The sequence below is a fragment of the Chionomys nivalis genome, chromosome 22 (genome assembly GCF_950005125.1).
Source record: "Chionomys nivalis chromosome 22, mChiNiv1.1, whole genome shotgun sequence".
NCBI classification, from domain to species: Eukaryota; Metazoa; Chordata; class Mammalia; order Rodentia; family Cricetidae; genus Chionomys; species Chionomys nivalis.
The window spans coordinates 38,931,034-38,958,542 of NC_080107.1; the positions used below are offsets into that span (position 1 = coordinate 38,931,034).

The window sequence follows — 27,509 nt, forward strand, 5'->3', positions numbered from 1 at the left end:
GTGATGGCAGCTTCCCTCTGAGGTGGGACTCTCTATAAGTGGGCCCTCCTTAGATGACCCTCGGTCACAGGGCTGACCTTCTAGATCCATCCACTCACTCTCAGTAGCAATGACGGGTAGCTCCAGGACCTGTGGTCCTTCATTCATCCCCACACTTTCTGCCGCTTGGCATGGAGGAACTGAACTGTCCCCATGGGTTTCTTAGCTATTCTTGGTGCACTATGCACCAGGTAAGACCTCCCCCACCCTCCTTACCACCTGCCTGAGCTAGGAACACAGTTTGAAGTTTGAAGCCTGGAAAGACTCCAAGGAGGTGGTGCTAGCAGATGCCATCCCGGCCACAACCCCCTGTGACACAAGGAGAGAGGTTCCTTCAGCAGAGAGGGGACTCAGGAAACCATGGGGTGAAGGGTAAGGGGGTCTGAAGTCAGAACTGGGACTCCCATTCTATCTGTAGGTTGTTAAGCCAGGTTCCAGCTGTGGCTTCCTTGTTTGTGGGATGGGGAGGCAGCAGGTGTGTCTTCCAGGTGTCAGGTTACATGGATGGCAAGCAAGCATAGGCACAGCTAACTGGGAGCATAGAAGGGGCTGTCATTCCTGGCTGTATGGGAGTCAGCGATGGCTGGAGATTGGGGACGCGTCTCACGTGTTCCTTTATTTTCTGTTTCCCTACGTGCACCAGTACAGTTTTCAGGCACACCTACAGTCTTTTGAGATAGAATTATGTTTGAAGAAAGTAAGACAGAAGGAATTATGTATGAAGAAAGTAAGACAGAAGGAAATTAAAGAAACATTTGATGAAGCGGGGGGGGGGCGGTGTTTAACACTGGAAACACATGTCACACATCTGTGTACTTAGTTCTGCACTTCCTGAGGACAACACAAGAGGGAAGCAGGTCCCAAATTATGAGTTTCAGCATCCAGCGGATTAAAACAAGCCCGTCACTAAGAGGAATCGGGGCCACTCTGGTAGCCAGCCATGTAACCGTGCATCTCACACTGGTGGAGATGGTGGAGATTCCTTCTCAGCAACATTCCTTATGTTCCTTTGAGGATCTGCTGAGGGACCCACCTCAACTGCCAGAGGGAGCGATGGACCAGAAAGCTCGCTTCTCATTGAAGCCTGAGCACACATGGCCATTGCTTTCTGGTCTCACCCTCTCTGGAAGTCGAGACTCTCCCCTTTAGGAAACAAGCACTGTGCTCTTTGGTGGGGGCAGAGGGGCTGGAGCTTCTCCTTCATGAGGCTGAGTGAGTGAGGAACCCCTTAGCTACTTCTGCCTTAAGTTGCACACAGCACATTAGGAAGCCATCAAGGAGCTGGCCTTATCAATGGCGCAGGCCCACAAACAGAACCCGTACTCTGAGAAGGTAGGCAGGCGTGGCTTTGCTGGCTTGGGGCCTGCTGCTCCTTGCCGCTTGCCATAGTGTATGTCTGACTCATGCTCGCTCTGGCTTCCAAATCTTTTTGGCTTTCTTCTGCTCTCTTGGTGCCCTGAGGTGTTCTAGCTGTTTCTGTTCCACCTACCCATCTCTGCCTTCTCTGATCCAGCTCCCAAGAGAAAGACCTGAGCTGACCTTGCATTCTTTGCGTGCTGAGCCATACAGGGACCCCTTCAACCAAGAGATGAGTGTCTTTAGAATAAGCGCCATTCTGATGCCAGTTTGAAGTTGTGAGGTCACCGGGCACATCTGGTACCCCCTTTCCCATGGAAGGACGGAGAGGGGAGTATCCCTTAGCAGAAGCCCTGGGCATGGTTTCTGGACATGTCTAGCACTTTGGACACAGGTCTTGTGTGGATTGTGGTCCTTCTCTAATCTATGCTCCCTTTGGGCATTTACAGGCTGGATGTGGGTTTCCAGTTCCCACCGTGGCTTGTGCACCTGCTAATTCATGAAATGGGATTGTGAAAACAGACACTACCAAGGGCTTCGACTCAGCTTTTGCTCTCTGGATGATGGGTGACAATAGACCCTCAGATCACCCCAGGCCCAGGGAATTTCTCAACATGCGCCTGGAAGACAACCTACAGCCCGACCCAGAGATATGTCCAAATGAAATACGTGGCCATCCAGGCCCCTCCGAGCCTTGCCAGGAACACTCCTGGCCCTTTGACCCCCAAGAATCTACCAGGCATGATGTTCATCTCGGTAGCTCTGATGCGGAGCCTACTCGCCTGGGAAGTTACTCTTTCCAGGGGGAGGCCAGGCAGACGCCAGCATCACCGCAGCCGACGGGGGACAGCTGCTCTTTGGAGAGCCCGCAGCAGAACCAGAGCTCATCCGCACAGGTGGTGTTCTGGGCTGGCATCCTGCAGGCCCAGATGTGTGTTCTGGACTTGGAGGAGGAGCTGGAGAAAACAGAAGGACTCAGAGCGGAACTGAGGTGCTGCATCCCCCCACCTTCTAAGGACTTCCTTGGGGATGCGGGCCTGAGCCCCAGCCAGCCCAAGGAGGATGAAGACTCTGGAGATGACGGCGATGAGCCTGAGGAGGAGAACCAGGCCTGCCCGAGGGGGCAGATGCCAGGCTCCTCCCCAGAGTGGGGTGCTGAGGAGGACAGCATCTTCTTTGACAATCCCCTCTTCCTGGAGAGCCCTGAGTCAGACACCAGTACTGAAGGAGAATGCTTTTCCTGGGGGTACCCAGATTCCCACCCAGAGATGAAGTCTCATAGCCCTCAGGCCCTGGATTCTTCACTCCAAGAAGGCACAGGGCTCTGGAGGCCAGAAAGTGAGCTGGATTTGGGGAGCAACTCCGCTGATCATAGTGGGTGTGCCACCCCTCCATTCCCTGTGCCTTCCTATAAGCTGCACCCCTGCTTGGCCTTAGGATCCATTGAAGGGGCTCCCACAGTACCTCCTGATCTGGAGCGTGAGGTAAGTTGGCGGAGGAAGCCAGTTGAGGGCTGTGCTGGGGATACGGCAAGGAGGGCCTTCCTCAGGGGGCTCAAGCCCAGGACACTGTTCAGAAGGTAGAGTTTGGGGCGATCTAGGGTGAGAGAACATCAAACTGACTTGTGTGGACGCAGTTGGAGAGACGGCTCAGTGGTAAAGTTCACGGACCTGAGAACCTATGTAAAAGCTGGGTGTAGCAATGCACACCTATACCTATAACCCAGAACCGGAGGGAAAAGTGTGGAGGCAGGGGGATTCCAGGATCTCAAAGGCCAGCTGGTCTAGCCAAAATGGCAAGCCCCGGGTTTAATAAGAGATACTCTATCTAAAAATAAGGTAGAATGCAACAGAGGAGGACACTAGCATCAACCTCTGTCTCCTGCATGTTGGGCATGCTCACCTGAAAGCACAGAGAGAGAGAGAGAGAGAGAGAGAGAGAGAGAGAGAGAGAGAGAGAGAGAGAGAGAGAGAGGAGAGAACACAGAACTATGTCCCTCTGTACAACACAGATACACAGACACACAGACATAGACACACATACATCCTCTCACACACAAAGATCAACTCACGTAGACTTCAGAATGGTGAGAGATTTTTATCAGTACAATAATGTCGTTTGGAACACAGAAGCTGTTAACTCCAGGAGTCTCCGTGTTACCGGCTTCAAGGAGCTAAGACTAGATGACTGGCTTAGAGAACAGGCAACACCTCCCTTCATGGTGTTCCAAGCCTTTCTGGGATCCTCCCTCCTAGCTCCCAGGCATCTCCAGCTGTCACAGAGCTGCCTAAGAAGACCTTTGTCCCCAAACAGAGAGCTGTCTACGTCAGGAGACTTGTCCTCTCTTTTGAGAGATTTTCTTGTTACTTAAGCTCAGAAACCTTCATTTTCCTGTTGGGCAGGGTCAGTAGATCAGGCCCTCGTGACAATGACATAGAAGCCTTGATATCAATCAGGAGCCTTGATTTCAATCAGGGTTTGTCACAAGCTATAGGAGGCCAGCAGGGGACAGTTTTCCCAGAATTCTCTGCTTTATAGATAAGGGGAACTTAAGATGGCAGAGAAGGCTGTAACCTTCTAATCTCACCACTCCCAAAGAACAGTGGCGATCAGCGAGGCCTTGTCCCAGGACCTCCTTCCAAGGCTCTAGGTCTTTAGTGGGAAGCCTGGGAACCCTGCCCAGGTGAGGCTGGCCATCATCCTTCCTGTGACACACCTCATCTGGGGTGGGAGCAGCCACACGTGGAGCCATCTAGGCAACTTATGAGGAGGAAAGGTGAGGGAATGGGGAAGGGCCTGGAACAATTTTGTGGGCAAATCGAATGTTCCTTCTTTCAGACTTCTCTGGAAGATGGCCTTAGCCCTGGCTCACCTAAGGCACCCTCCGCGAACCACAAATTGATCCAGGAATCAGATAACTTTGGATTTGACCCTAGACCTGCCATCACCATGTGTCCTACGCAGCCTTGGGTAGGTCTCTTCCCCTGTATGCCTTACCTTCTCCATCAGTGAAGAACCCTTACCACTCTGCTTTCCAAGGCTCCTATGGCATGGTGCCTCTCCCCATCCACAGTTCCTCTTCTGAAATGAGAACCCCCAGTGTTGTCCATAGGCTTTGGGAGAAGGGAGGGGTTTCCATGCAGTCTTGACATCGTTCATTCCAGCTCTTCCCATTCTTCTCTATTCATTTCCCCTTGATTCCCAGGGCTCACAGACACCCCAGAGCCTCTGGGATATGGCTCCGCCCATATTTAAGGACCAGCAGACAGAAGATCCTTCCTGGCCCCAGGAACCTCTTATCTCCCAGAACGGAGGTGAGATCTAGTGTGGGGATCTGGGAAACTGAGAGGTGGGGGTGCTTTGGAATTCAGAGTGGAGACAAAGTCCTTGTTGGACTCATTAGACCGTGTCGGAGCCAGACATACTTAAGATGAACTCTTCTATGCCTTCATAAATAAAATGAGCTTTCCAATACTGATAGAATGATGAGCTATACATAAGACACAGAATTTCTCTTGTCTGGGTCTTACTGGCTCAGTAAAAGTCCTGAATCCTGAGGTGTCTGGGGGCTGGAGTCCTGGGAGCTGCCACCAGATAGACAGGGAGACATCCTGCCCAGTTCCAGGGAGGTACCCAAGGGAAGGAGGTCTGGAGGCAGCGGCCAACTGTTCTCCTGCCTCCAGCCCTGAGCATCCTTATTCCTGCTACTCCTTAGGTGAGAAGGATGCTGGCTGCTTCCAGGAGCCCATACCCTGCACTTTGGCCCATTGGGGGAGCCAACCTTCTTCACTGGAGCCCAGCTGCCCAGAATCTGAGGGCAGAGGCCCTGGCCCCAGACCCTGCCCCCTGGCTTCCCAGGAGGACAGTCCACAAGTCCAGCTCCATAGCTCCGAGTGGCCACAGGATACTTCACCCTCTTTGCTCCTGGAGGAGGATGAGTCCGAGTTAAGTTCCCTGAAGATAGAGGCGACTGAGGAGACCCCAAACCTAAGGCAGGAGGCAGAGTGTGAAGATCCAGCCAAGACTGAGGAAGCCTCAGCTGTCTGCAACCATGTTCACTTGACTTCTACAGAAGGGTGAGTCTCAGGCTAGCTGACTCCTGGGCCCTTCCTTGTCTTGTGATAAGAATGCCCTGGTTTACAGCTTCTTCAGTGGCTGTGCTCCCTCAAAACCTGCTTTGTCCTGGTCACCCCAGACACCACCCCTCGCCTCCACGTGCCGCCTGAGCCTTCCCTGCTCTATGGCTAGTGCTGCTCAGTGTCTGCTCCTCTGTCCTGGAGTTGTGTGGTCACCAAGAGGGCTGCGGATGCAATAGCCCTGAGCTGAGCTGGGCTCATCTTCCAGGGAGCAAACCATAGCCAGCAGTCAACTCCCGGGTAGTGCGGGGGTGGGGGCTGAGCAGAAAGTACCTTCTGGGGAGAGTTCCTTGAGTCCAGCCACAACCCCTTCCTTTAGGCTAAAGTGTCCACCTGAGCTTTTCCACTGGGAAACACCTTTAGAACAGGGACAGTGGGAAGTCCTGGGCGGGAGCCACTCTGGCCGCCCATGGACTCCTGAAGTCTTCCAGTCACCGATGAGAGGGTAGCAGGAAGGGAACAAGCGAGGATGGTGTGATTTGGTTGAAGGTGCCTGGTTTAGTGCTGTTAATTGTCTTATTTTATATATATATATATATATATTTCTTGGAGTAAACATTTTAAATAAACGGCATCATTGTTTACTCTGAAAAAAAAAAAAAAGAATGCCCTGGTTTGAGTGTAGCATGAAAAATACACTTTGAATTGAATGTGCTAATGCTTACTTCAGTCCATGGATTATATCGGATTACATGAGCACACTTTCAGAATTACTGGGATGTATAAAGCCGAGAGTTACAGAGAGTCAAGACTTAAACATACAGAAGCAGAATCCAGTGTCCCCATCCCGACACCAGGAAAGGATGAAGGGAGGAAGTCTGGAGACCCTGACTGAAGCCCTGTAAAGGCTTGGAGGATTGTGGGTACGAGCTAGTGAGTAGGGATTAAAGGCTGTTTGTGAACTTGGTGTTAATGGGGGGAACTTCACTAACGTGTCTAGGCCCAGGTGCTGCCTGGCATCTCAGCAAGGGGACTCTGGACTGGGACTGGGAGACTATGTCTCGGAGCCCACAGCAGGAATGGTGTAACTTCAGAACTGCAGCTATAGGTAGGAACAAGTCCACAAAGAAGCCTAGGTGACTCCCTAGAACGCTGCTTCTAGGCGTTCAGCCCCTCTGAGTCTAGATAGGAAAAGGGTAGGGGCCATGTTAAAGAGACTAAGAGAAGCCAGTTGGGGCTCAGACCATGAACCCAATAGTGTGGCAACTACAGGGTGGCCCCTGCTCCTGTTTCAGGACCCTTGGGTGGTAGCAATAGTATTGTCAATTGGTGTCACAATCAAAAAACCATCCTTTTTTTGTGACTCTGGAAGCCTTGTTGCCCTGGAGCCTCTTGGAGGCTGGGTAACCATGGAAGACTTGAAATCTGAAAAGAGGGGTTCATTGTACCAAAGATGAAAGCAAATCTCACCCCAGGCCAAAGCAAGACAGTTCATCTAAAATGACAACCTTCCAGAGAAAATGAAGGAAAAAACAGGAATAACTTGGACTTTACCTGGGTAGAAGATACCAGACACAGTATAAATAAAATTAGTATCCTGTTTAACATTAGGAATTCTGATTTCCCTGGCCTCACTCTTTTATACTTGACTTTTCATGGTAAGAACATGAAGACGGTTTTAAACTATAGCTTTATGGAGCTGTAACTCATATTGCATATGATTTGCTGATTTAAAGTACACAGTTCCACATTATAAAGTGTTCCCCCAACACACCTTCCTATCTAGACAGAGTCTTAACAACAATACTATTGACTAAGTTGCTTGTTAAATCATATTTTGGGGCTTCCTTGACTGGTTATCCAGATGATCCTCTCTAGATGTGATGAGTGCCTAGCTATTCTTATTTCTTCATCTTCAGCGGCTCAGTGGGGTTGCCCCTCCCCACCGTCGCTGGTTCTCCTTTTGACTCCTACAGACCTTCTAGCGCTGCTTTCATGGACTTCATGAAATCCTGGTGCTTTGAATTTCACCTGTATTTATGCTCCTGATGTATTTATGTTGTGTTTATTACCGAGGGGTGGGACGTTGAGGAGGCTTAGGAAGCAGGGAGTTACCAGCGAAGCACCCACTCACTGACCCGCACGTTGGTGTGGAGGAGGCTGCTGGGTGAATTCCAGTGATCATCCATGTCTCAGTGACTGTTTCCAGGTTAGCCCTACCTGTTCTACTCTCTAGTTGGAAATCCAGATAACGAATATGTAAATGCATACAACACCAGACATCTGGTTGTAAGGTTTCAGGGGAACAGGCATGAGGTAGGGCTGGGATTGAGATTCTTAGTTTCAGGTGTTCGCTATGATGTGACTTGTCTGGGTCTGTTTATGCCTGTTCTACAGGTCTCCAGCCATTCATATGGTAAAAGCTGTCAGGCAGGGAAAGGGTACCTCAGAAACCTCCTCTGACTCCTCCAGTTTTTTGCCATTCCTAAAGCCAGATTCCCTGTTCTCAACATGATCCTCACACCTTAGGTCCAACTGGGGCTCTAGAGTTGGGTATGGGGCTGAGGCTGGGGCGTAGAGGCATGAGGATGGCTGCAGATAAGGAAGTAATCCTACCTGTCAAGGAGGGCTCCTAAAGCTGCAAAGAAACACCATGACCAAACAAATCTGGGGAGGAAGGGGTTGATTTGGCCCACGCTTCCACAGCACTATTCATCACGAAGGAAGTCAGGACAGGAACCCAAACAGGGCAGGATCCTAGAGACAGGAGCTGATGCCGAGGAGGGGAGCTGCTTACTGGCTTGCTTCCGTGGCTATATTCAGCCTGCTTTCTTACAGAACCCAGGACCACCAGCCCAGGGATGGTACCACCCATCATGGTGGTGGGCTCTCCCCCATCAATCACTGATTAAGAAAATGCCTTGTAACTGATCTTACAGAGGCATTTTCTCAGCTGAGGCTCCCTCCTTTCAGATGACTCTAGTTGATATAAAACTAGCCAGGACACTACCTCAACACACCACTGAGGTCCTTAAAGGACCTACCACTCAAGATGAGATAAGCTTGAAACATCTTTGTGGCTTAACCTGAGCAAGTGTGGCACCAGCTTGGCTCTAGTCCCCTGGGTCTTTTTTACTACCTCTTCTCCAAGATCTCCTTGTCCAGCCCAGCCCAGCCCAACTTTGACCACTCAGTCTCTTCATGCTGAGGACCTGGGTTCAACTTCTCCAGAACCCACCGTTCAAGGCCCAGGCATCATAGTTCTAACCCTGAGCTCTGGCCACTCCTTCCTATGTCCTTGGAGGACACTTAGCATGCACGTCAGCACAAGTGTGAGTCTGAGGACACCAATGGATTTTTCTAGGATTCCTGAGAGCCCCATGCCCCAAGCTCAGTCTCCAGAGAAAGGCTGGAGGCCATCATCTGGAGCCAAGTTGGCTAATAACATCAGAAATGACAAGGAGGCCTGGGACCTAGCCTTGCGTCTCTATCACCTGGATGGTTTCCGGAAGTCTGAAGTGGCTGCCCACCTACGCAAGAAGTAAGGAGCTTTTGAGACACAAGGGTAAGGCAGTAACAGGAGGGAGCTACCCATAGGCTTCCTCCACTGACCATCTCTCTCTTCCCCTTCCCTGACCAATATCACCTTTGTTTACTCCCCCCAGCCTTATCACTACCATCACTACCTCTCACCCCTTTATCTCCATCCTGACTCCTCCCCCTGCCCATCCCAGACCCCACATAGCCTGTCGCAACACTGATTCAAGTAGCGGGATCAGGCTAGCCACTGACTACTTTCTTGGGACCGGACACCTAGCCTGGTTATACCTTTCTCTCATTTAGCTCTTGCCACCCTTGGTCCCCTCTGTACCTGCAGCTCAGCCTGATCCCTGTAACATGAGGGCCTGCTTTGTTGGGGTTTCTGTCCTGCCCAGTTCCCATAGCCGGTAAGCCCCAAAGAAATTACACAGAGAGTCTGCATTAGTGATAAACTGATTGGCCCATTAGCTCAGACTTCTTATTAGCTCTTGTCACTTATATTAGCCCATTATCCTTATCTATGTTAGCCACATGGTTCAGTACCTTTCTCAGCGGGGCAGGTCGCATCCTGCTTCTTCGGTGGTCTGGGCAGAACTGGGAAGAATGGGCATTCTCCTTCCCAGAATTCTCCTGTTCTCATCGCCCCACCTCTACTTCCTTTCTGGTTGACCCACCTATACTTCCTGACTGGCCAATCAGCATTTATTTAAAACATGATTGACAGAATACAGACAATTCTCCCTCACCAGATCCCCAGCACCATCTTTATTTCCATTGCCCTCTATAGCAATGACTTCAGCAGGGCCGTGGCTGAGGCGTACTTATCCTTCTTCCAGTTCGAAGGACAGAACCTGGACCGAGCCCTCCGGTAAGGCCTCCTGGCCCTTTGAGGAGGCAGGACTTGGGTGTGTGGGTGGTTAGGGACAGCTGCAGGGCAGTGGTTCCAAGCTCCTGGGGGGATGTGGCTCTGCTTAATCCTGGTTTTCCTGGGCAGGGGGTTCCTCCAGGCCCTGGTGCTCAGTGGAGAGACTCAGGAACGGGAAAGGATTCTCTACCAGTTTTCCAAACGCTTCCATTACTGCAATCCTGGAACCTTCCCCTCAGTAGGTATGGAGGGTGGGTCCGAGGGTGGGGCAGAAGGACTTTGGGGGTGGCATCAAAATAGCCTGTGTTTACTCGGGGTTCGTTGGGCAATAGCTTCTGGGAGTGTGTTGGGGCTATAGAGAAATGGAGGGAGGCGCCCTTAGTGTGGGCAGAAGCCACACAAGTCCGGATTCTAATGAGCTCTGTACTTGATCTCTCGGGGACAGATTCTATACATACCTTGACCTGTGCTGTCATGCTCCTTAACACAGACCTGCATGGACAGGTAAGGAGCGAGTGGGAGAACACCTAGAAGGGGGCTATGGCATGGTGAGAAAGGAAAAATGGACCAGAGGCTGGGAATATGCCTGCACAGGCCCTGGAGTTCCCCCAGTGGCCACCTAGGGTCTATTCTATCAGGGTGGGATGTTCAAACTCTCCCTCTTCTCCGTGGCCACAGAACATTGGAAAGAGCATGAGCTGCCAGGAATTCATAAACAACCTGAGTGGGCTGCAGGATGGCAGGAACTTCCCCAAGGAGCTGCTGAAGGTAAGGCTCCTTCCAAGACCAGGACCCTCCCTGTCTTCTCTGTCTGCAGCCTGGAACTCTAGTTCCAAGAGGAAAGTAGAGCTCAGACATGGCTTGAATAAAGGGTCCTTATGAGGACAAGGTGTGTGTGTGTGTGTGTGTGTGTGTGTGTGTGTGTGTGTGTGTCCCTGTCTGGTAGTATCAGTGGTATCTTGGGACTGACTTGTTGGCTGTACAATGTGACATCCCTAGACCTACAGAACCACACTCTATGCACCTGAAAATGTCTTGTTACGTTCTCAGGGAATCGTTACCCCCTTTAAAGTCTGATAAGTACTAATGTATTAAATGGATGCATGAGACACGAAGTTCCCTGTAAGGAAAACCCTGACCTCAGGTTGGGGAGCTGGGTGTTCTTGGTTTGAGTCCTACTCTTGAGCAGAATGCCCCTTGGTCAACTCAAGTTGCTTCTGGGAGAAATGACCATCTCCCAATGTCAATATCAAGATGAAATGAAAGCTGTCAAATGTCATGCTCTATCCCTGGCTCTCATGCTTCCTGAGCAACTGGACCCCTGGCTCTTTCATCTACTTGCTGATCAAATGTTACTGAACATTTCCTGTGGCCCAAGCACCTTGCCAGGAACAAGGGCTATAGAAGCAAGCAAGATGCATTACTTCAAAGTTCTAACCCAGCATTCATTCATCCATTTACCAAATACGTACTGTGTGAGTACTGTTCAGCCACGTTCCTCCTCTGCCAGGTACCCCTGGACAGGACAGTATGTGGGTGAGGGAATCATGTTCTCTCTCAAAGTACTACTTTAGAATGTAATAAGTTTGTGCAGGGAAGAGTCTTGGCTACTTTGATATCTTTATGTCTCCAGTATCCAGCACAGGGATGGATGGGTGGATGGATGGATGGATGGATGGATGGATGGATGGATAAATGGATCGTGAATGTTTGCCTGCTCAGGAGAAGGCCAAATATGATGGGTAGTACATACTCCCACAAATGTCTGCCAACAAAACATATGTAGGTACCATAGACCCTCCTCTCACCTATATGCTTCTATTCCAGGCCCTCTACTGGTCTATCCGAAGTGAGAAGCTCGAATGGGCTGTGTAAGTGAGAGTTCCTTTCCCTCTGCTTCCTGCCTTTCATCCCTGCCTCTGGTCTACTCACTGTTGCCCACCTGAGAACTGGAGAAGGTCAGGGGCCTACACAGTCCTCCTTCTGAGTGGGCGATGCCAGAGGCAGGGCGCTGGGCCAGTTTGGGAGAGGGCAGAGGAGCTTGGGTAATCCTGGAGAAGCCAGAGCTGGTGAGGGGTAGGTACGGCAGTGTTTTCAGGAGTTGATAGGTTGATCGGTCTTCGATGAGATTTTTCTTGAAGAGGTTCTGGTGATGTTTCTCCCCAGTAGAGATGGTGTTGCCGAGTCCCCAAGAGGCAGAGGGTACCTATCCCACCAGCATTCCCACCCTGATTCTCTGCCATCTAGAGATGAAGGGGATGCAGCCAGACCTGAGAAGGATCAGCCCTCTCCCTCAGTCGGCAAGATAAGCAACCCCTTCCTCCAGATGGCTCAGGACCCCACAGTGCCCACTTATAAGCAAGGCTTCCTGGCTCGGAAGATGCATCATGATGCTGACGGCAAGAAGAGTGAGTGTCTGCTGCCTGGGTACGAGGGTGTTCACAGGGAGCGCTCTACGTGGGGACTGTGCTCTGTGCTGTGATGCAAAGAAGAATGGGCAACCTGTGTTTCTTTCCTGAATGCTGAGCTAAACTAGGTCTGGCTAGTCCCAGGTCCCAGCACCCCTGTGGTAAGGCGAAGACTGGACAAGCACGTTAGTGTCTCGAGTGAAGGTGGAAGGGGGGCTGTGTTGAGTACGGGGGCAAAGGGAGGGAGAGGCGTTCTGAGAACTAGCTGCAGGGACAGGCATAAGGGAGCTTCTGGCAAATGGTAGCAACTAAATGAAACCTTGTAAGATAAGAGGGTTTGGAGTTTTACATTGTCTGAGTACATCCCTTACACAGCAGAGAACATTGCAGAATCCACTCAGAACGGATATAAGGCAGGGACAAAATCTGCCATACTTGACATTTGGGGCTCAATCTCAGGACAGCAGAAAGCTCTTGAGCAGGGCAGCTGCCTGACCAGAGCAGAGATCGCTGTAATAGAACCACAGATTAAACACTGCATGGTGGCTAACACTGTCTGGGTGGGGCTCTCACAGATGATCTCAGGAAATCAGTCCTCCCTCTGGCCAAGTAGTTTAGAATAGGTTTTGCCCTACCAGGCCAGGATGAGAAAATTAGGAAGAGAGAGAAAGGGGGATTGGTGCTCAAAGGGTTTCCTGGTGCTCCCTATTCGGGCAAACACATCACACTTTGTAGGAAGATGCCAGGAAGAATTGTTCGTTCCTGAGAACCTGGGGTTTGGGGAGAGAGAGTCTTCATGAACATCTGTTTATATGTCTGTGGTCCTCTGGCTTCATCTCTGTGCGGAGTCTTTCGATATCTATTCTGATTGTACGTTTCATCTTGTTTGTGTGCTCCGTGTTCCTGTGCCTCCTTGTGAGGGACTGGAGGTGTTCTGGGGGCGGGGGGGGGGGGTGCCAGGACTCTGTGCAGACTTGTATTGAATCTGGATGTAAAGCCACCACCCACCCTTGTGTCTCTTCTTGGGACAGCGCCATGGGGCAAGCGAGGCTGGAAGATGTTTCACACCTTACTGAAAGGGATGGTTCTCTACTTCCTGAAGGTAGGGAGTCACCTGTGCGGATTATTGGCTTCCCAGGGCTGGGGTGAAGAAGACAGGGAAGAGGGACGAGGGACGGAAAAGCACTTTGTAGACTGGGAATGGTTGCTTAGGATGCTAGTTACGGAGGCAGGAGGGAAAGCTAATCGGAGGTCATCATTCTGGATGCATGCCGGTTGTTACAGCACTCTTTAGAATCCAGCTAATGGGGTCAAGAGAGGTCAGGAATTGGGAGGGGGAGCGCTGCCAATAACCTCGTCACTGAGCCCCCGTGTCTGGTGGCAGGGAGAGGGCCCCTGGCTGGATGGGCAGAGTTTGGTGGGACATCTCGTGGATGAGCCCGTGGGAGTGCACCACTCGCTAGCCAGCCCCGCTACCCACTATACCAAGAGGCCACATGTCTTCCAGCTTCGGACTGCAGACTGGCGTCTCTACCTCTTCCAGGCTCCGTGAGTTCCCTAGAGCGGGAGGAAAGTGGCGAGGCCTAAGTGGTCCCGACCCTGACTACCTTAACCAGGAAACTTGAAAGTTCTGTGCTGGGGATGCAATAGAATGTGTGAGAACAGCTGGCTCCTCTCCTTGTATGCTAACAGAAGATTCTAGAATGCCACCCGAGATTGTTTTTGACGTTTGATATAAACTTTATTACCATCCTGGATTTTCCTCTGGCGGATAAAATTCAGTCACCCCCTACTCCTCACCCCCACTAAAGTTATGTTTCTGGTTTGGGGAGGCAACAGAGGTATAAGGCGTGGGAGGGCAGATGATGGGCCTGGGGAACCCTTGGGGACACACTACTCCTTTTGCCTGCAGCACTGCCAAGGAAATGGCTTCCTGGATTGCACGCATCAACCTGGCCGCCGCCACACACTCGGCACCCCCTTTTCCAGCCGCAGTGGGCTCCCAGCGTAGATTCGTGAGGCCCATCCTACCCATGAGCCCCGCCCAGAGCTCCTTGGTACTGCCTCCCCTAACTAGCCAAGGGTGCGGGGAGGGGAAGAGGCTGAACAGTCGTCCAGCAGGGGGAGGCGGTGGTCCAAGCAGAGCACTAGACACGGGACAGATTGGGGTGGTGGGGAGCACTCTGCACCCTGTGACCAGGAATGCAGGGGTGGGGAGGAGAGAGGCTGCACAACCTGAATCAGAAGTTCGAGCGAGGCAGGGAGCAGCGAGGAGGAGGAAGACAGGTCAGCTTCTCCTTCACCTTCCTCTCCCAGGAGGAGCAGCATCGATCCCACGAGAACTGCCTGGATGCTGCCTCTGACGACCTGTTGGATTTGCAAAGGAACCTGCCCGAACGGCGGGGCCGAGGCCGCGAGCTGGAGGAGTACCGCTTGCGGAAGGAGTATCTGGAACACGAGGTGAGCAGCTTAGTGTCTGCTTGGTGGTCAGTCCGCCGGTTGGCTGGGTTCTCTGCCGCCCTCTCCTGGCTGCCTCTGTCTCAGAACCAGGAACACAGCATGCAGGGGTGGACGCCAAGCGAGTGGGATCTGTGAGCACTAAGGACCCTTTACCTTTCGTCCCAAGAGCACTTATAGGAGTCTTGATCCTCTAAGGGGTATATTCAGCTTTTCCTAAGATGAAGGAAAAACTATATGGCCGAATTATTCCTCCTGTTACCTACCTAATGCTTTGATTGCCTACCTGGATTATCTCAACTATTCTGGGATAGGTAACAATAGTATAAGATAGTCTACAAGTCTCATTTTATAGATGTGGAAACTGACGTATGGACAGATTAAATGTGTCCGGGTCTGTTCATGTACACCCTCCAGTCACATGTGTGCTTCATGCGTGGTCTCTGTCGGAGTTGAGTGTATTAATTCTAGTCTCCCCACTGACGTCCATGCCAGTTCTGCCATGACCTTGTATCTGCGCACACTCCGGGACCCTAATGCCGAGTACCAGCTTCAGAGGCATTAAAGACCCTTATCAGGGTGGAGACCCACCAGAAAGGAAGGGCTGGCAAGGCACAATGTGGGAAAAGAGTGAGCCAGACATCTGGAGGCTGGAGACCAGGAAGGGGCATCATCAATAAGTTTCCTGCTCGTTCTCACCAGGCCATTGTGTAGCCCACTCCCTCTCTAGCTTTCCAGCCCTTTGTCTTATTGGTTGTTTTCACGGTGATGACTGCCCCACTTCCCAGAGGTCTTTGGGTGAGGTAAGAACCCAGCTTGTTGCTATCACAACCCATCTATACATCTGGATCCTGTATCTATTGACCAATTCATCCTTTATAAACCACGTGAAAATAATTCACACCCAGCTAACTTCCCAGGGCAGGGTCCAGTGGAGTTGTGAACTGGGAATGATATTCTAGATTTAAAGATAATAGTCCCAGAGGCCTTAAGAGTATTAGCGGATAAGCTGGGCGGTGGTGGCACACGCCTTTAATCCCAGCACTTGGGAGACAGAGGCAGGCGGATCTCTGTGAGTTCAAGACCAACCTGATCTACAAGAGCTAGTTCCAGGACAGGCTCCAAAGTCACAGAGAAACCTTGTGTCGAAAAACCAAAAATATATATATATATATATATTAGCGGATAGAACTGCCTGCATCATGTTCCACAATTGCCTGTCGTTCAGAAGTGTGGTTAGACCCCAGTAGGCTCATTCCATATAGATGCTTAATAGTACAGAACTATTAGGGCATCACCCTACCCCCATAGCTGCAAACACCTGGGAGCTTCGCTTAGGAGCCCTGATTGTTCTAAAATGATCTGGCCGTGTGTTACAGAAAACCCGATATGAGACCTATGTGCAGCTTCTGGTGTCCCGCCTGCACTTTCCTCTGGGAGACCTGGCTCTGTGGGAAGATCAGCTCCGGAGGGAAGCGGAAGGCACTCCGGAGCCCAAGCCCAGCCTGAAGAAGTCCCACTCCAGCCCCTCCCTGCACCAGGATGAGGCGCCCACCACAGCCAAGGTGAAACGCAATATCTCAGAGCGCAGGACCTACCGGAAGATCATTCCCAAGAGAAACCGCCATCAGTTGTGACGCCGTTGCCAGCTCACGGACTCTGATCCCTGCTCTGGGGTAGACCTGAGATGAAGCCTTACATTTCCAGGACCGTCGTGAGGGATGAGGCATCGTCCCTTCTGTGATGAAGGATGGGGCTCATTTCCCTGCGTCCTCCATTTTCTGGCTCTCGAGAACTTTCTTAATCCTGCCGTACTTGCTTGCCGTCTCCCCCATGGCAGCTCCTCTCTCACCCCATCTCTGACCACCATTCGAGAGGAAGGTTGCATGTGTGAAGACGCATCTCCACTTGCAGAATTTGTCACCTGTGTGCTCCATCCCCTAAAACACAGAGCAGGTTCATCTCCTGGGCACATATGGGCCTGGGTTTCTGGGAGGTAGCTTGAGGCGGTCTAGCCAGGATGATCACATCACCAAAACAGTCTTGTTTTAGAATTAGGCCACCTGGCAGAGGAGGGTTCCTAGAGTATAGGGCCGGACATCTTGGTCTTGTGACCCCGGGAGAAGCGTTACTCCATCACTGTCCACTAGAGGGCAGCCTTCTGACAGAGGCCCCTGCAGGTTAAAAGCTCAGGGGGGCTGTGGGGCTTCAGGCCTCTGATCTTCCAGCTGCTTTATTCTCCAATCAGCCAGTGCCTCCAGGGCAGAGGAGAAGACTGCAAGCCCGATTGTTAATCAACAGAGCCGAGCTTGTGGCCTGTGTCAGGCCACTCAGGAGGAGTGGGGGCCTCTGGAGCTCTGAGTAGAGCTCTCAGAACAAGGAGCCTTTGTTTCCTGAGAGCAATGAGTGTGGTTCTTCAAGTGTAGACCACTGGGGAGGGTGAGGAGGTGAAAGGGTGGTGGCAGTGCCCCTTGGGAGTCTGCCTGGTGGTGAAAGTGGAGACCAGAGACCTGGGTTCTCGGCCAGACTTGGGGCACTGCCTTCTGCAGCCCTCACCGCCCCCCCCCCAAAGCCCACCCTCGATGCCTCAAGGCTGCATTCCTGAGGGTGTCTGGACCTCTTTTCTCCTTCCCAGGGCAGCTCCCAGGAATTTGCTGCCTTGCCTTAGGAAATCCCCTTATACTTTGTTTTGGCTTCTTCCCAGGTATGCCTGCTCTCTAGAGGAGGTACTGAAGACTCAGGGACTTAGGGCTGTGCCTGTAAGGGGGGAGACTGGGCTCAGGGAGCAACTACCATTGTCTCTGTTCAGCCATGTGTGCAGAGAGGTTTCTGGCCAACTGGGGGCCTCTGCTGCCTACCCTTCCACTGACATGTTACCTCTCCTGCCTTCCTGCTGGGCCACACGTCCTCCCTTCTGATAATGCTTGTCACCACTCTGAGGGCTTGGAGCTCCACAAAGTGGGGCTGGTCTTTAGGGCCATGGCGGGGGAGTCCCTGGCCCATGCACCCAATGGGTGTGCAATAAATAGAGCCTACCAAAGAAACATGTGTGTAAGTGTGTGAGGAAAGGGGGAGTTAGGTAGCCAGGGCTACCTGCGGTGTGGCACGCTGCATCTTCCTTTGCCCCTCTATGATATGTTTGTGTATGTATATAGAATGTTCTGTGTGTTCATGTGTATGCCCCAGTCACACAACTGAAACCTACTGAAGTTCAGAAACATTTTCTTTTTTTTTTTCTTTTTTTTTTTTAGATTTATTTATTTATTATGTACACAGTGTTCAGCCTCCATGCCTGCAGGCCAGAAGAGGGCACCAGATCTCGTTATAGATGGTTATGAGCCACCATGTGGTTGCTGGGAATTGAACTCAGGACCTCCGGAAGAGCAGTCCGTGCTCTTAACCTCTGAGCCATCTCTCCAGCCCTTCAGAAACATTTTCATCCACTCAGTGTTTTTCATTTTACAGATGCTATGGGACACCTCACTTGGCCAGTGCTAGGGGATTTGAAATGAGCACAATGTCCCTGACCTCGTGAACTGGCAATCTTGCCCACTGGTTCCCAGCTCTCAGTATTAAGAGACACTTTATCTTTCTGGAGAAGCGTCTATTCTTATTCCTGCCTCACAACCAGAGATCTTTGACTCAGTAGACCTGTCAGGTGGATGTACATACATGTTTGGAGCTTTCTAGGGCAACTCTGAGATCTAGCAGAGGTAACAGCCACATGAGAGTGCAACTCTCTCATTGTGATGAGAAGAAAACTTACCACGGGTAGGTACGGCATGGCCCAGGGTTGATGTTTACAAGCTAAGTGGGTGTGAGTGAGTTCTTTGACCTCATTAGACACTCGTCCTGATATCTAACACCAGAATACAAAGTAAAGGCCTGTCCACGTCATGTGTGACGCTTCAACACTCCTTTGCTTGAGCAGAACATCCATTTCATTTGGTGCGTTTGGAGCTGCCTGGCTTCACGAGGTCAATGATGCTGGGCAGTCCAACCTAGGCACGTCAACCTGGAGAGTCAGCAGAGTTGGAGACGCGATGGTTGGGCTGCAACTCTAACATGTGGCCACTGGAGGGCAAGCATGCACCGGCCAGTCTTTGGGCAGGCCAGGTGCTTCGCTAAAGGGCCCTGCTTACTAAGAAGGAAGTTAGCTTTGGGCCATCACATTAACCAGAATTTCGCACGTCTTCAAACTTACAGTGGTCTGAGCCCCGCCTCCCACGATCTGGGGAAACCTATCCCAGGCAAAGGCTTGAGGTGCTGGTATCTTTCTGTAGACAAAGAGGAAGACGTTCTGCAGCTTTATGGATGCAGCCAAGGGCTCCCCGAAGGCTGTGCCTGATTGCCAGAGACAGTGAGAACTGAGTGAGCCCCACCTGCAGGTCTACCTCCCACCTATGCACTGTGTGGGTCTTCTCTAGGAAGAAGGGGATAGGTGGGGGCTCCTAGTGATAAATACAGCTTCCATGGGGTCATGTTGGACTCCAGCCCTTCTTCCATCTAAGGGAGCTCAATCCCTGGGGTCCTGGGACTACTGTACAGCCCAGGGTGATGCCTGACGGAGCCTCTTCCTGGTTCTTGGGTCTCTGCTCTGAGAGCTTTCTGTAAGGGACATTCATTTGCTGTCAGGCACCATGGAATATTTAAAAAAAAAAAAAATTGCCGGGCGATGGTGGCGCACGCCTTTAATCCCAGCACTCGGGAGGCAGAGGCAGGCGGATCTCTATGAGTTCGAGACCAGCCTGGTCTACAGAGCTAGTTCCAGGACAGGCTCCAAAGCCACAGAGAAACCCTGTCTTGAAAAACCAAAAAAAAAAAAAAAAAAAATCACTGTAGCCCAAGGCCTGGGTCCTCTCCTTTTAGGGGTTCAATGTCTTGTACACTAGCGACAAGGGGACTGTGTGAGAATTAAGGTAGAAAGTCAGAATAAAAGGAGCAAGGGAAATGGGGTTGGGGGCACTGAGTCTGGATCAGAAGGGCTTGAACATAGCCAAGATATATGGCTTTTGTGCAGAGCAGTGTTTAAGCAGAGGAATGCTAGCGCATGGCTTGCTTTCCGAGGAATAAGCCAGGGGTGGTGGTTTATACCCATAATCCCAGTGCTTGAGAGGCTGATGTAGAATTACCATGAGTTCCAGGCCAGCTACATAGTAAATTTATGGGCCACATAATAAGTTCCAGGTTAACCTGGGCTTTGCTTGTCTCAAGCAAAACAGAACAAAGATGAGATGAATTAGTGAGGCCGATGGGGGCCAAACCATGGTCCTGCTTTTGCAACTTTTATGTGTATCTAAATTATTTCAAAATTTTAAAAGGGTAAAACGTAAAGACAATAGCCTAAAGTCTTGGAACAACCCAGCCTTCCCAATCCACCCTAGGCCAGTTTTCCTAATGACCGGCATACGTTGCTCCCTGATAACACCGTTTCCTCCAGCTGGTTTGGCCGCCAGTGTACCTTGCCATCTTACAGGCTCGCCCACTTAGCTGCTCTCTTCTTGTTTTCTCCTCTGAAGAAAGAACGGTTCTGGAATGCTGTGGTTACAAGGCGGGCGTGGACTTTTCTCCCTCCTTCAGGAGGCCCACTTCCTACCTGTCCAATTGTCTTGCCTGGCGGGTGCCTTCCAATATCACCAATAGGACGAGGACATCAAAAACCTTCTTTGGACTCTGCTGCTTCCTGTGGCTGACACTGGTTTTCCTTCTGTCTGTGATGAACTCCCAAGATGGCTGGGTTTTACTAGCTGCTCCCTCCTTGCCTGACTCCCATTTCTACCTGGCTCTTCTCCTTCCTTCCTTGTGTCCTTTCCATCCTTCCTTCCATCTTTCCTTTCTTCCTATCTTCCATCCATCCTCCCTCCCTCCCTCCCTCCCTCCCTTCCTTCCTTCCTTCCCTAACCCCAGCCCTCTCTGAAACACCCATGAAGACCTCTGATGATCTTCAGTCATTAAATACATTGTCATGTCAGATTTCATCCAAACTCACACCAAACAACCTCTGACCCCATTGGCCACATGATCTGCATGACTTGCACTGAAGTCCCACAGTCAGACTGCCTCAGTTTGAATCCCAACAGCATGGGGATTTTTGTTTTGTTTCTGTTTTTGTTTTTTGTTTTGTTTTGTTTTTTAGCTGTGTGACCATGGGCCAGTTATTCTGCCTCTCATATTTCTGTTTGCTTCTCCACAAAACAGGGATAATAACACCACTTACCTCACAGAGGAGGGAGTGGAAATATGCACATAAACACCTCAGACAATGCCTGGAAGGAAAGCCTTCCAGGTTAACTATTAGCTTCATATGAAGTCCTCCTGCTTTCCTGGGCTTTGGCTTAAGTCCTGTCTCCAAACAACCATCTTGTTTAAAGCTGGGCCTCTGCACTTGACTCCCCCTCTGCCCAGAGGTTCTAAGTAATGAATTTGGACTCAAATAGGCTTTAGCAGCATCTGTCCATGTTTGGAACATGGATGAAGCTTCTCTCTTATTCCTCTGGGGCTCCAGATCCTGATCTTGAAGTGGGAGCAACCCTCGGGGTACCAGGAGGGCCCTCATAGCTCCCATTAGCGCAAATCTAACAGATGAGACTTATCCTCTTCCCGGAAGAGTCCATCTCAGACCCCCGAGTCTAGCTGCCTTGGGTCCATACTTGAGTCAATCATTTAAATCAATTCCATTTTGGGAGGTGGTGTGAGTGAGGCCAGTATCACCTGAAAGTCGGGGGCTGGTACCAGATACTAAGGTGCTCTGAGCTCTGAAAGCACAAATTAGGAGGAATGTATGATGGGGCAAAGCCAGCTCGAACCAACATGGTACTCCTTCCATGAAGCTTTCCTTGGGTCTCCTACAGTTATTCTGAAATAAAATTATTCCCTTTTTTTATGTTTGGGTGGAAGCTTCACCCCAGCCCCTGGTTTCCATATACCCAAAGAGTCTGGAATGTTCTGGTGGAAGTTCCACCCCAAAACCCCCTCCCCGATCTCTCTCCAAACCCCGTTGCATCTCAGAAAGCTCACCAAGGATGACCCCCACCCCCAGAGATGCTCAAGACCGCTCCCACAGGGCATTTAAACTGTCCCGAGAAAACAGATGTAGTAGTTCCGTGTGTGTGTGTGTGTGTGTGTGTGTGTGTGTGTGTGTGTGTCCAGTCTCTTGATGGGGAGGGGAGCTATAAAATCATCCGGGAGTGTTAAACCTGAGCTTTTTTATTCGGTTTGATTTGATCTGATTTGGATTGCTGCCTCAGAGGAAAGGCTTATGGGGTGCAGGAACTTTTCAGTTTATCTTTTCCTCTTCTTTGCTCTGTGTCCCCCACCCTGCTCTCATCGCTCCGCTCCAAGAGGAATGCAGCCTTTTAAGAAAAAAAACTGGATCTGATATCTAGGCTCAAAAGAAAACACATCTAATAAAAAATGTTTCCTCAGTGCAGGCCTTTAATCCCAGCACTCACGAGGCAGATATAGACGGATCTTTGTGAGTTCGAGGCCAGCCTGGTATATGAGAGTAAGTTCCAGGACAGCCAAGGCTGTTACACAGAGTAACCCTGTCTCAAAAAACCTAATAATAATTATTATTATTATTCCTGGGGCTTCTTCTTCCTTGTATGGTCCTTTTTTTATGCTTCCAGCATCCTTTCTGTTTGTTCTTTAAACACAGCTTTCTCCAAGGTGCCTGTACCCTCAGAGGTCCACATTGGCTGACTCAGGACTTTCAGAAGAACTTCAGAGACAAGTCTCTAAATGGAACCTTTAGCCCATATTTCTCATCTGAATTTCACACCTGGCAAATACTACACAGATGTCACTTATTACACCCACAATTTGACTAAGCGTCATCTCCCCAAGATTTATGACTCCCCGTACTAAGGAGAGAGAGTTCTTCCCCTGCTCTGAAAGACAATACCTTGAGACCCAAACATATTTTACCCAGTGACTCTTTGCCTCACTGACCTCTTTGTTTCCTTCCATCAGGGACCTAAGACAGGGTTGAGCAGAGGAGATATTCCTCCCTCATTTGAAGTCTGCAGAATGTCCTGCCCATGTGTCCTTGCCCCTCTTCCTCCCTATATTCAATCTCCACCCTCACCTTAGGTGGGATTTAGCTTGGAACTAACTTCACCTACTAATATCTCCCTCAAGACCCTGGCCTTGTACGTCTCCTACATCTGTGCTCCAGAACTCACGGGAACTATGTCCCAGTGCTGATGGACAGGACAGAGGGCATCGAGACTGTCTTTGCTTAATCTCTGGGTCTGGGATTGTCCATGTTGGCTGTCCCTGATGGATGCTGCCCTGGGCAGTCCTGTGGGGAACTGGTCCTGAGTTAGCCGCAGAATCTTTGAGGGACTCACCCTTACTTACTTCTCTTTTATCAGGGGCAAGGTAAATCAATTCCTTTAGCGCCCCAGGTGCTAAGGGAAAATAATGTTTCTTCTGAGACTCAGAACACAGAATGAGAGTCAACGATGTGACAATGGTCACCTTTTCATGCCACAGCTGGAGTCTTAACCAGCTCTGCTACCACTCAGAGTTCCCTTTCCTACCCGTGTGGTATTTTCCATGGTCTCAATGTCTTTTTATACCTATCTAATAATGTCTTACTTGCATTTCCTGTGAGCTGTCCCAAATCCTCCCGGGAACAAGGTGGGAAATACATTAATATTTAAAATAAAATAGACAAAGCATCAGTGTGTGTATGTGTGTGTGTGTGTCTCAGTTGGGAAATTCCTTAAAGTCAGAGACCATGTCTGTTTATATAGCACCTGGCACAGTGTCAAATTAAGGCTTAACAAATGAATTTAGATGAAAAGAGGGATGGAACGGCATAGACTGTCTCAGGCTTCCAAACTCCCTCTTTGCCGGAGGTTTCTTCCTAGTGCCAACTACACATTCTCATCCTGCTTCTGACCATCCAGGTCTGGCCTGTCAACCCCACCTGTCCCCGTATGTGCCATAGCCTACCTAATCCTCGCACATGCTCAACTCACAAAAGCTACCTTCTCCCCTACACCTGGCTGAGTGCTTCACCTGCAGACAACCCGCCTAGCCTCTCCCACACTGAACCGGCCCGGCCAGCTTGCTCAAGGCTGGGCAGTTGCACATTTCCTAGGAAAGGCCACCCCTACAGAGGTGTTTGAGGTTCCTGTCCCTCTACGTGCCTTGGCCCTGGGGGGGCCTCCAGCCAGGCAGGGACCTGGCAGAGGGAGGGAGCGGATAAGCTGCCTTCAAAACTCCAGATGCAGCAGTTAAAAAGAGGACAGAGGCAATGATCCTTCAAATTGCCACATCTGTATAATCTGCCTTTTATTTTCTGCTTCATGAAGTTTTATTTCCTATTATTTATTCACCTCCCCGCCCTCCCCTCCCCCGCCTCTACTCCTCCTTAGTAGGCGACATGCTCAGATGGGTCCTAAGCCTTGGCCTGGGTCTGGCCACCCCCACCCCACTTAGCCCCTCCTGGCTGGTTGCTGAGAGAAGGCACCTGCTCCCCCTCCCCTAACTCCTTTGCTCGCTCACCCAGGGCATCTGGGGGCTGCAATTCTCCAAATCTCTGTCTCCCAGGCTTTAAGTAACCTTCCTCCATCCTCCAACTGTGAGAGGGGTGAGGGGCTGGAGGTGGAGCTTGTGTGCAAGGCCCTGTCACCAGCACCGTCCCCAAGAGTCCTGAAACTCAGATGTGTTTCTTTGTCCTTGTACCTGGGTAGGGAAATGGGAGGTGGGCAGTCACAGACTGCAAACCAAACACAGCACAGGATGTCCCTGCGTGTCCGGTATTGTCCCTCTCCTTCCCTGACCAGAGGCCCAGGTAACTGGAGAAAATAAAGAGAGACTAGGAGACCAGTGGGGAGTGGGAGATGACTGACGAGCTCAGGAAGGGAGAAAAGGTGTGGTGAGGAGACCATGGAAAAAAAGAAGTCTGAGAGGCACCGAGGGCCCAAGTGCCAGACTTTCCAGCTAGAGCCAAAGAGAGAGGGAAACGGATGGCTCAAATGGCCAGGTGGGCATTTAGGAAAGGAGAGTAACATTGCTTTCTTTTTTCTGATAGTAAAGATTGAGCCCAGGAAGTCCTCTGTGATGGGCAAGCATTTTTCCAGTAAAGCTACATCCTTAGCCTGGCATTGGACAATATGAGTGTTCCTTGCCTGGTGATCCCCTGATCCCTCTATGGGTCATAGACAGGGAGAGCTTGCAGGCGGCAGTCCTGCTGGCCACCTACAGGAGAAGGCCAGCCTTGCCAGAGGCCTGGAAGCAGCCTGAGAGGTTTTCAACTGCTCTGTATTCTATATGTATTCTCTCTTGAGAATTTCATTACTTTCCTGTCTAGTTCCTTCTTCCTTCCTTCCTTCCTTCCTTCCTTCCTTCCTTCCTTCCTTTCTTCCTTGATTTTGGTTTTGGTTTTGTTTGGCTTTTTGTTTTTTCGAGACAGGATTTCTCTGTAGTTTTGGAACCTATCCAGAAACTAGCTCTTGTAGACCAGGCTGGCCTCGAACTCAGAGATTAGCCTGTCTCTGCCTCTCAAGTGCTGGGATTAAGGGAGTGTGCCACCACCACCCGGGAAAAATCCCATTTCTAAACACTAAGATTTTTCTTCTTTTGGGGGTGTATTGTGATAATTCCTATTTGGTTTATCTTGTTTTCATCTTATGCTTACGAGAAGGAATGGCTCCGTAGCACGTGGTTGGTGGGAGACTTCTGACTGAGTGCGCTGAGGAGTTAACACGAAGGGAAAGCAGAATCCTCATTTGCAATGACTATGTCAAGTCAGGGCACCCTGGCTCCTGCCCCAGCCCAGTGCCCTTTAGAAGTCTGGTTATAGTTACACAAATTGAGCCAGAGCCCAAGTCTGTGTAGGTGGGGCACCATCAGCCACCCCAACCAAAGTCCACATTCCAAACATGGATAGCTAGGTAGAGGCAGGAAGATCAAAAGTTCAAGGTCACCCTAGGCTATACAATAAGTTGAAAGTCAAGAGACCCTCCTTGTCTTAAAAAGTAAAAAACAACAAACAAAACAAAATAGACAAAAAGACCCTCAAACAACAAACAGCAAAGCACCAGATACGGAAATACGCTGTTTACTTTATGGATGGGATTTGGAAGAGGTTGCTTACCTAAGAAGACCAGGCGAAACCCTTCCAAGATTTAATAGCAATACCAACAGAGGTTCAAGGACAATATTGTTTTGAGGGAAGTCACAAGGTTCACAGTCGTGAACTGAGAAATATTGTCAGCCAGAGGGGACAGGAGCCAGCCACAACCCTACACTCCGTGCCTGGGCTCTTCTAGCAACATCCTTTCGCCAGGGGAGACTAAGTGAAGACCAAGGGCCTCATCTTGAAACAATAGCTACAGGGTTCTCATGACACCCAGGTATAACATGCAAGGCAGATCCTGTCCCCTCATCAGGCAGAGGGCAATTCAGGACAGAAGTGGTCTCCCGTTGCAGTAAATACCCTAGGACACTCCTTACTCTTCCAGAAATAGAAGCCCACACCTTCTCTCCCGTACCCGCAAACCGCCACTCACCCAGCTACCCTACCCCACCATCCGGGTTTCTTCCTGGTTCTGGTCTGCCTTGGCAGGAAGCAGGGGTTTTTTTTTTCCTATTCAAGCTCATTCATTTTATGGATAATTTCTTCCGGCTTGCAGCAAGTCTTCTGGGTTGCTGCATCTCCCCAGGGGTACAAGTACGAGGGGAACTAATGCTGCCACAGTTGGGGGTCTCAGTTCTGGGTCCCCTGCCGCTGGAAGACTGTTGGGGTGGGGGCCAAAAGGGATGGGGCAAAGTCACCTTGGTGCTGGTCCTGTCTGTGCTCTTAGTGAGGCCTGCGGTTGTCAGTGACATTTCCGATCAGTATCTTGGCCACTACTGAAAAAGTAACTAGAAGGTAAACCAAAAATGCTATATGAACAACTTTCTCATTTAAGAACAGTTCCTGGAGTTTTGGCACCGGGTGTGAGTGTGTGTGTGTGTGTGTGTGTGCGCGCGCGCGCACGCGTTTAGGCTCCTGAAACTAGGGGGTAAGTTGTCTTAGCTGAGAAGACACACTGGGGAGGATGTGAAAAGGGTGGGGCTGTGGGAAGGGCACCCTTGGCTGTGGGGTCAGGGTCCTCAGGCTGACTGGGGAGAGCAATGGCTGGGAGGGAGGAAGCCCTGTTTGTGGGAGGATACGCTAGTTATGGGAAGGTGTCCTGGCTAGGGTGGGAGGAAGGTGCTTGAACTGAGGAAGGGTGGCCTAGCTCCGGGGAGAGGTCCGCGGGAGAGAAACATTGTGGAAGAAAAGGAGGGCGCAGGGGGTCTCTGGGAGGGGAGAGGGTGGGTGGGAAGGGAAGTGTGATGAGGGGGAGGGTGTTGGCTTCATGCTGTTACTAGTTTGATTTATCCCTAATGAGTTCTCAGCACATGGCTGCTCCCGGCTCACTCCAGGGGCCAGCACTGCCTCCTGTGAGCTGAGCCCGCCCCGACTTCGCAGCGATGGCGGCTGCTCGCTTAGAAAAGAGCCAATTTCCACGCTGCACAGTCCGCTTCACTCAAGGGAAATCACATTTCCCTGGGAGAGCCGCAGGCAGGGCTTCACTCCCCAGCCTGGCCCACTGCCACGGGGCACAGATGTGGAGGAGCTCTCGCTCCTCCTCCACTGGACCTCCTCCCTGCACCCCAAATCTCCCGAAGCTGCTTCATGGCCCGGTGGCTCAAGAGACGAGGAGGTTGCCAAGGGAAAGCTACCTCCTCCAGGGAAAACCAGGTGCTCCAGCTCTGTTTATGGGG

At 50.8% G+C, this 27,509-nt stretch overlaps 1 protein-coding gene across 2 annotated transcripts in view; it reads left to right on the plus strand.

The window, feature by feature from the left end:
* Psd4 (pleckstrin and Sec7 domain containing 4) overlaps window positions 1-17,914 on the plus strand; it is a 38,747-nt gene extending 20,833 nt beyond the window's left edge. For both annotated transcript variants that reach the window (XM_057755522.1, XM_057755523.1), the window contains 16 exons: window positions 1,845-2,879; window positions 4,234-4,365; window positions 4,601-4,709; window positions 5,111-5,471; window positions 8,836-9,012; window positions 9,799-9,879; window positions 10,006-10,118; window positions 10,322-10,380; window positions 10,555-10,644; window positions 11,704-11,747; window positions 12,124-12,284; window positions 13,316-13,386; window positions 13,669-13,832; window positions 14,197-14,341; window positions 14,601-14,744; window positions 16,121-17,914. In XM_057755522.1, the coding sequence (XP_057611505.1) occupies window positions 1,956-2,879; window positions 4,234-4,365; window positions 4,601-4,709; window positions 5,111-5,471; window positions 8,836-9,012; window positions 9,799-9,879; window positions 10,006-10,118; window positions 10,322-10,380; window positions 10,555-10,644; window positions 11,704-11,747; window positions 12,124-12,284; window positions 13,316-13,386; window positions 13,669-13,832; window positions 14,197-14,341; window positions 14,601-14,744; window positions 16,121-16,378 (3,033 nt within the window). In that variant the 5' untranslated portion in view covers window positions 1,845-1,955 and the 3' untranslated portion in view covers window positions 16,379-17,914. The remainder of the gene's footprint in view (window positions 1-1,844; window positions 2,880-4,233; window positions 4,366-4,600; window positions 4,710-5,110; window positions 5,472-8,835; window positions 9,013-9,798; window positions 9,880-10,005; window positions 10,119-10,321; window positions 10,381-10,554; window positions 10,645-11,703; window positions 11,748-12,123; window positions 12,285-13,315; window positions 13,387-13,668; window positions 13,833-14,196; window positions 14,342-14,600; window positions 14,745-16,120) is intronic.
* The last annotated feature ends 9,595 nt before the right edge of the window (window positions 17,915-27,509 follow it).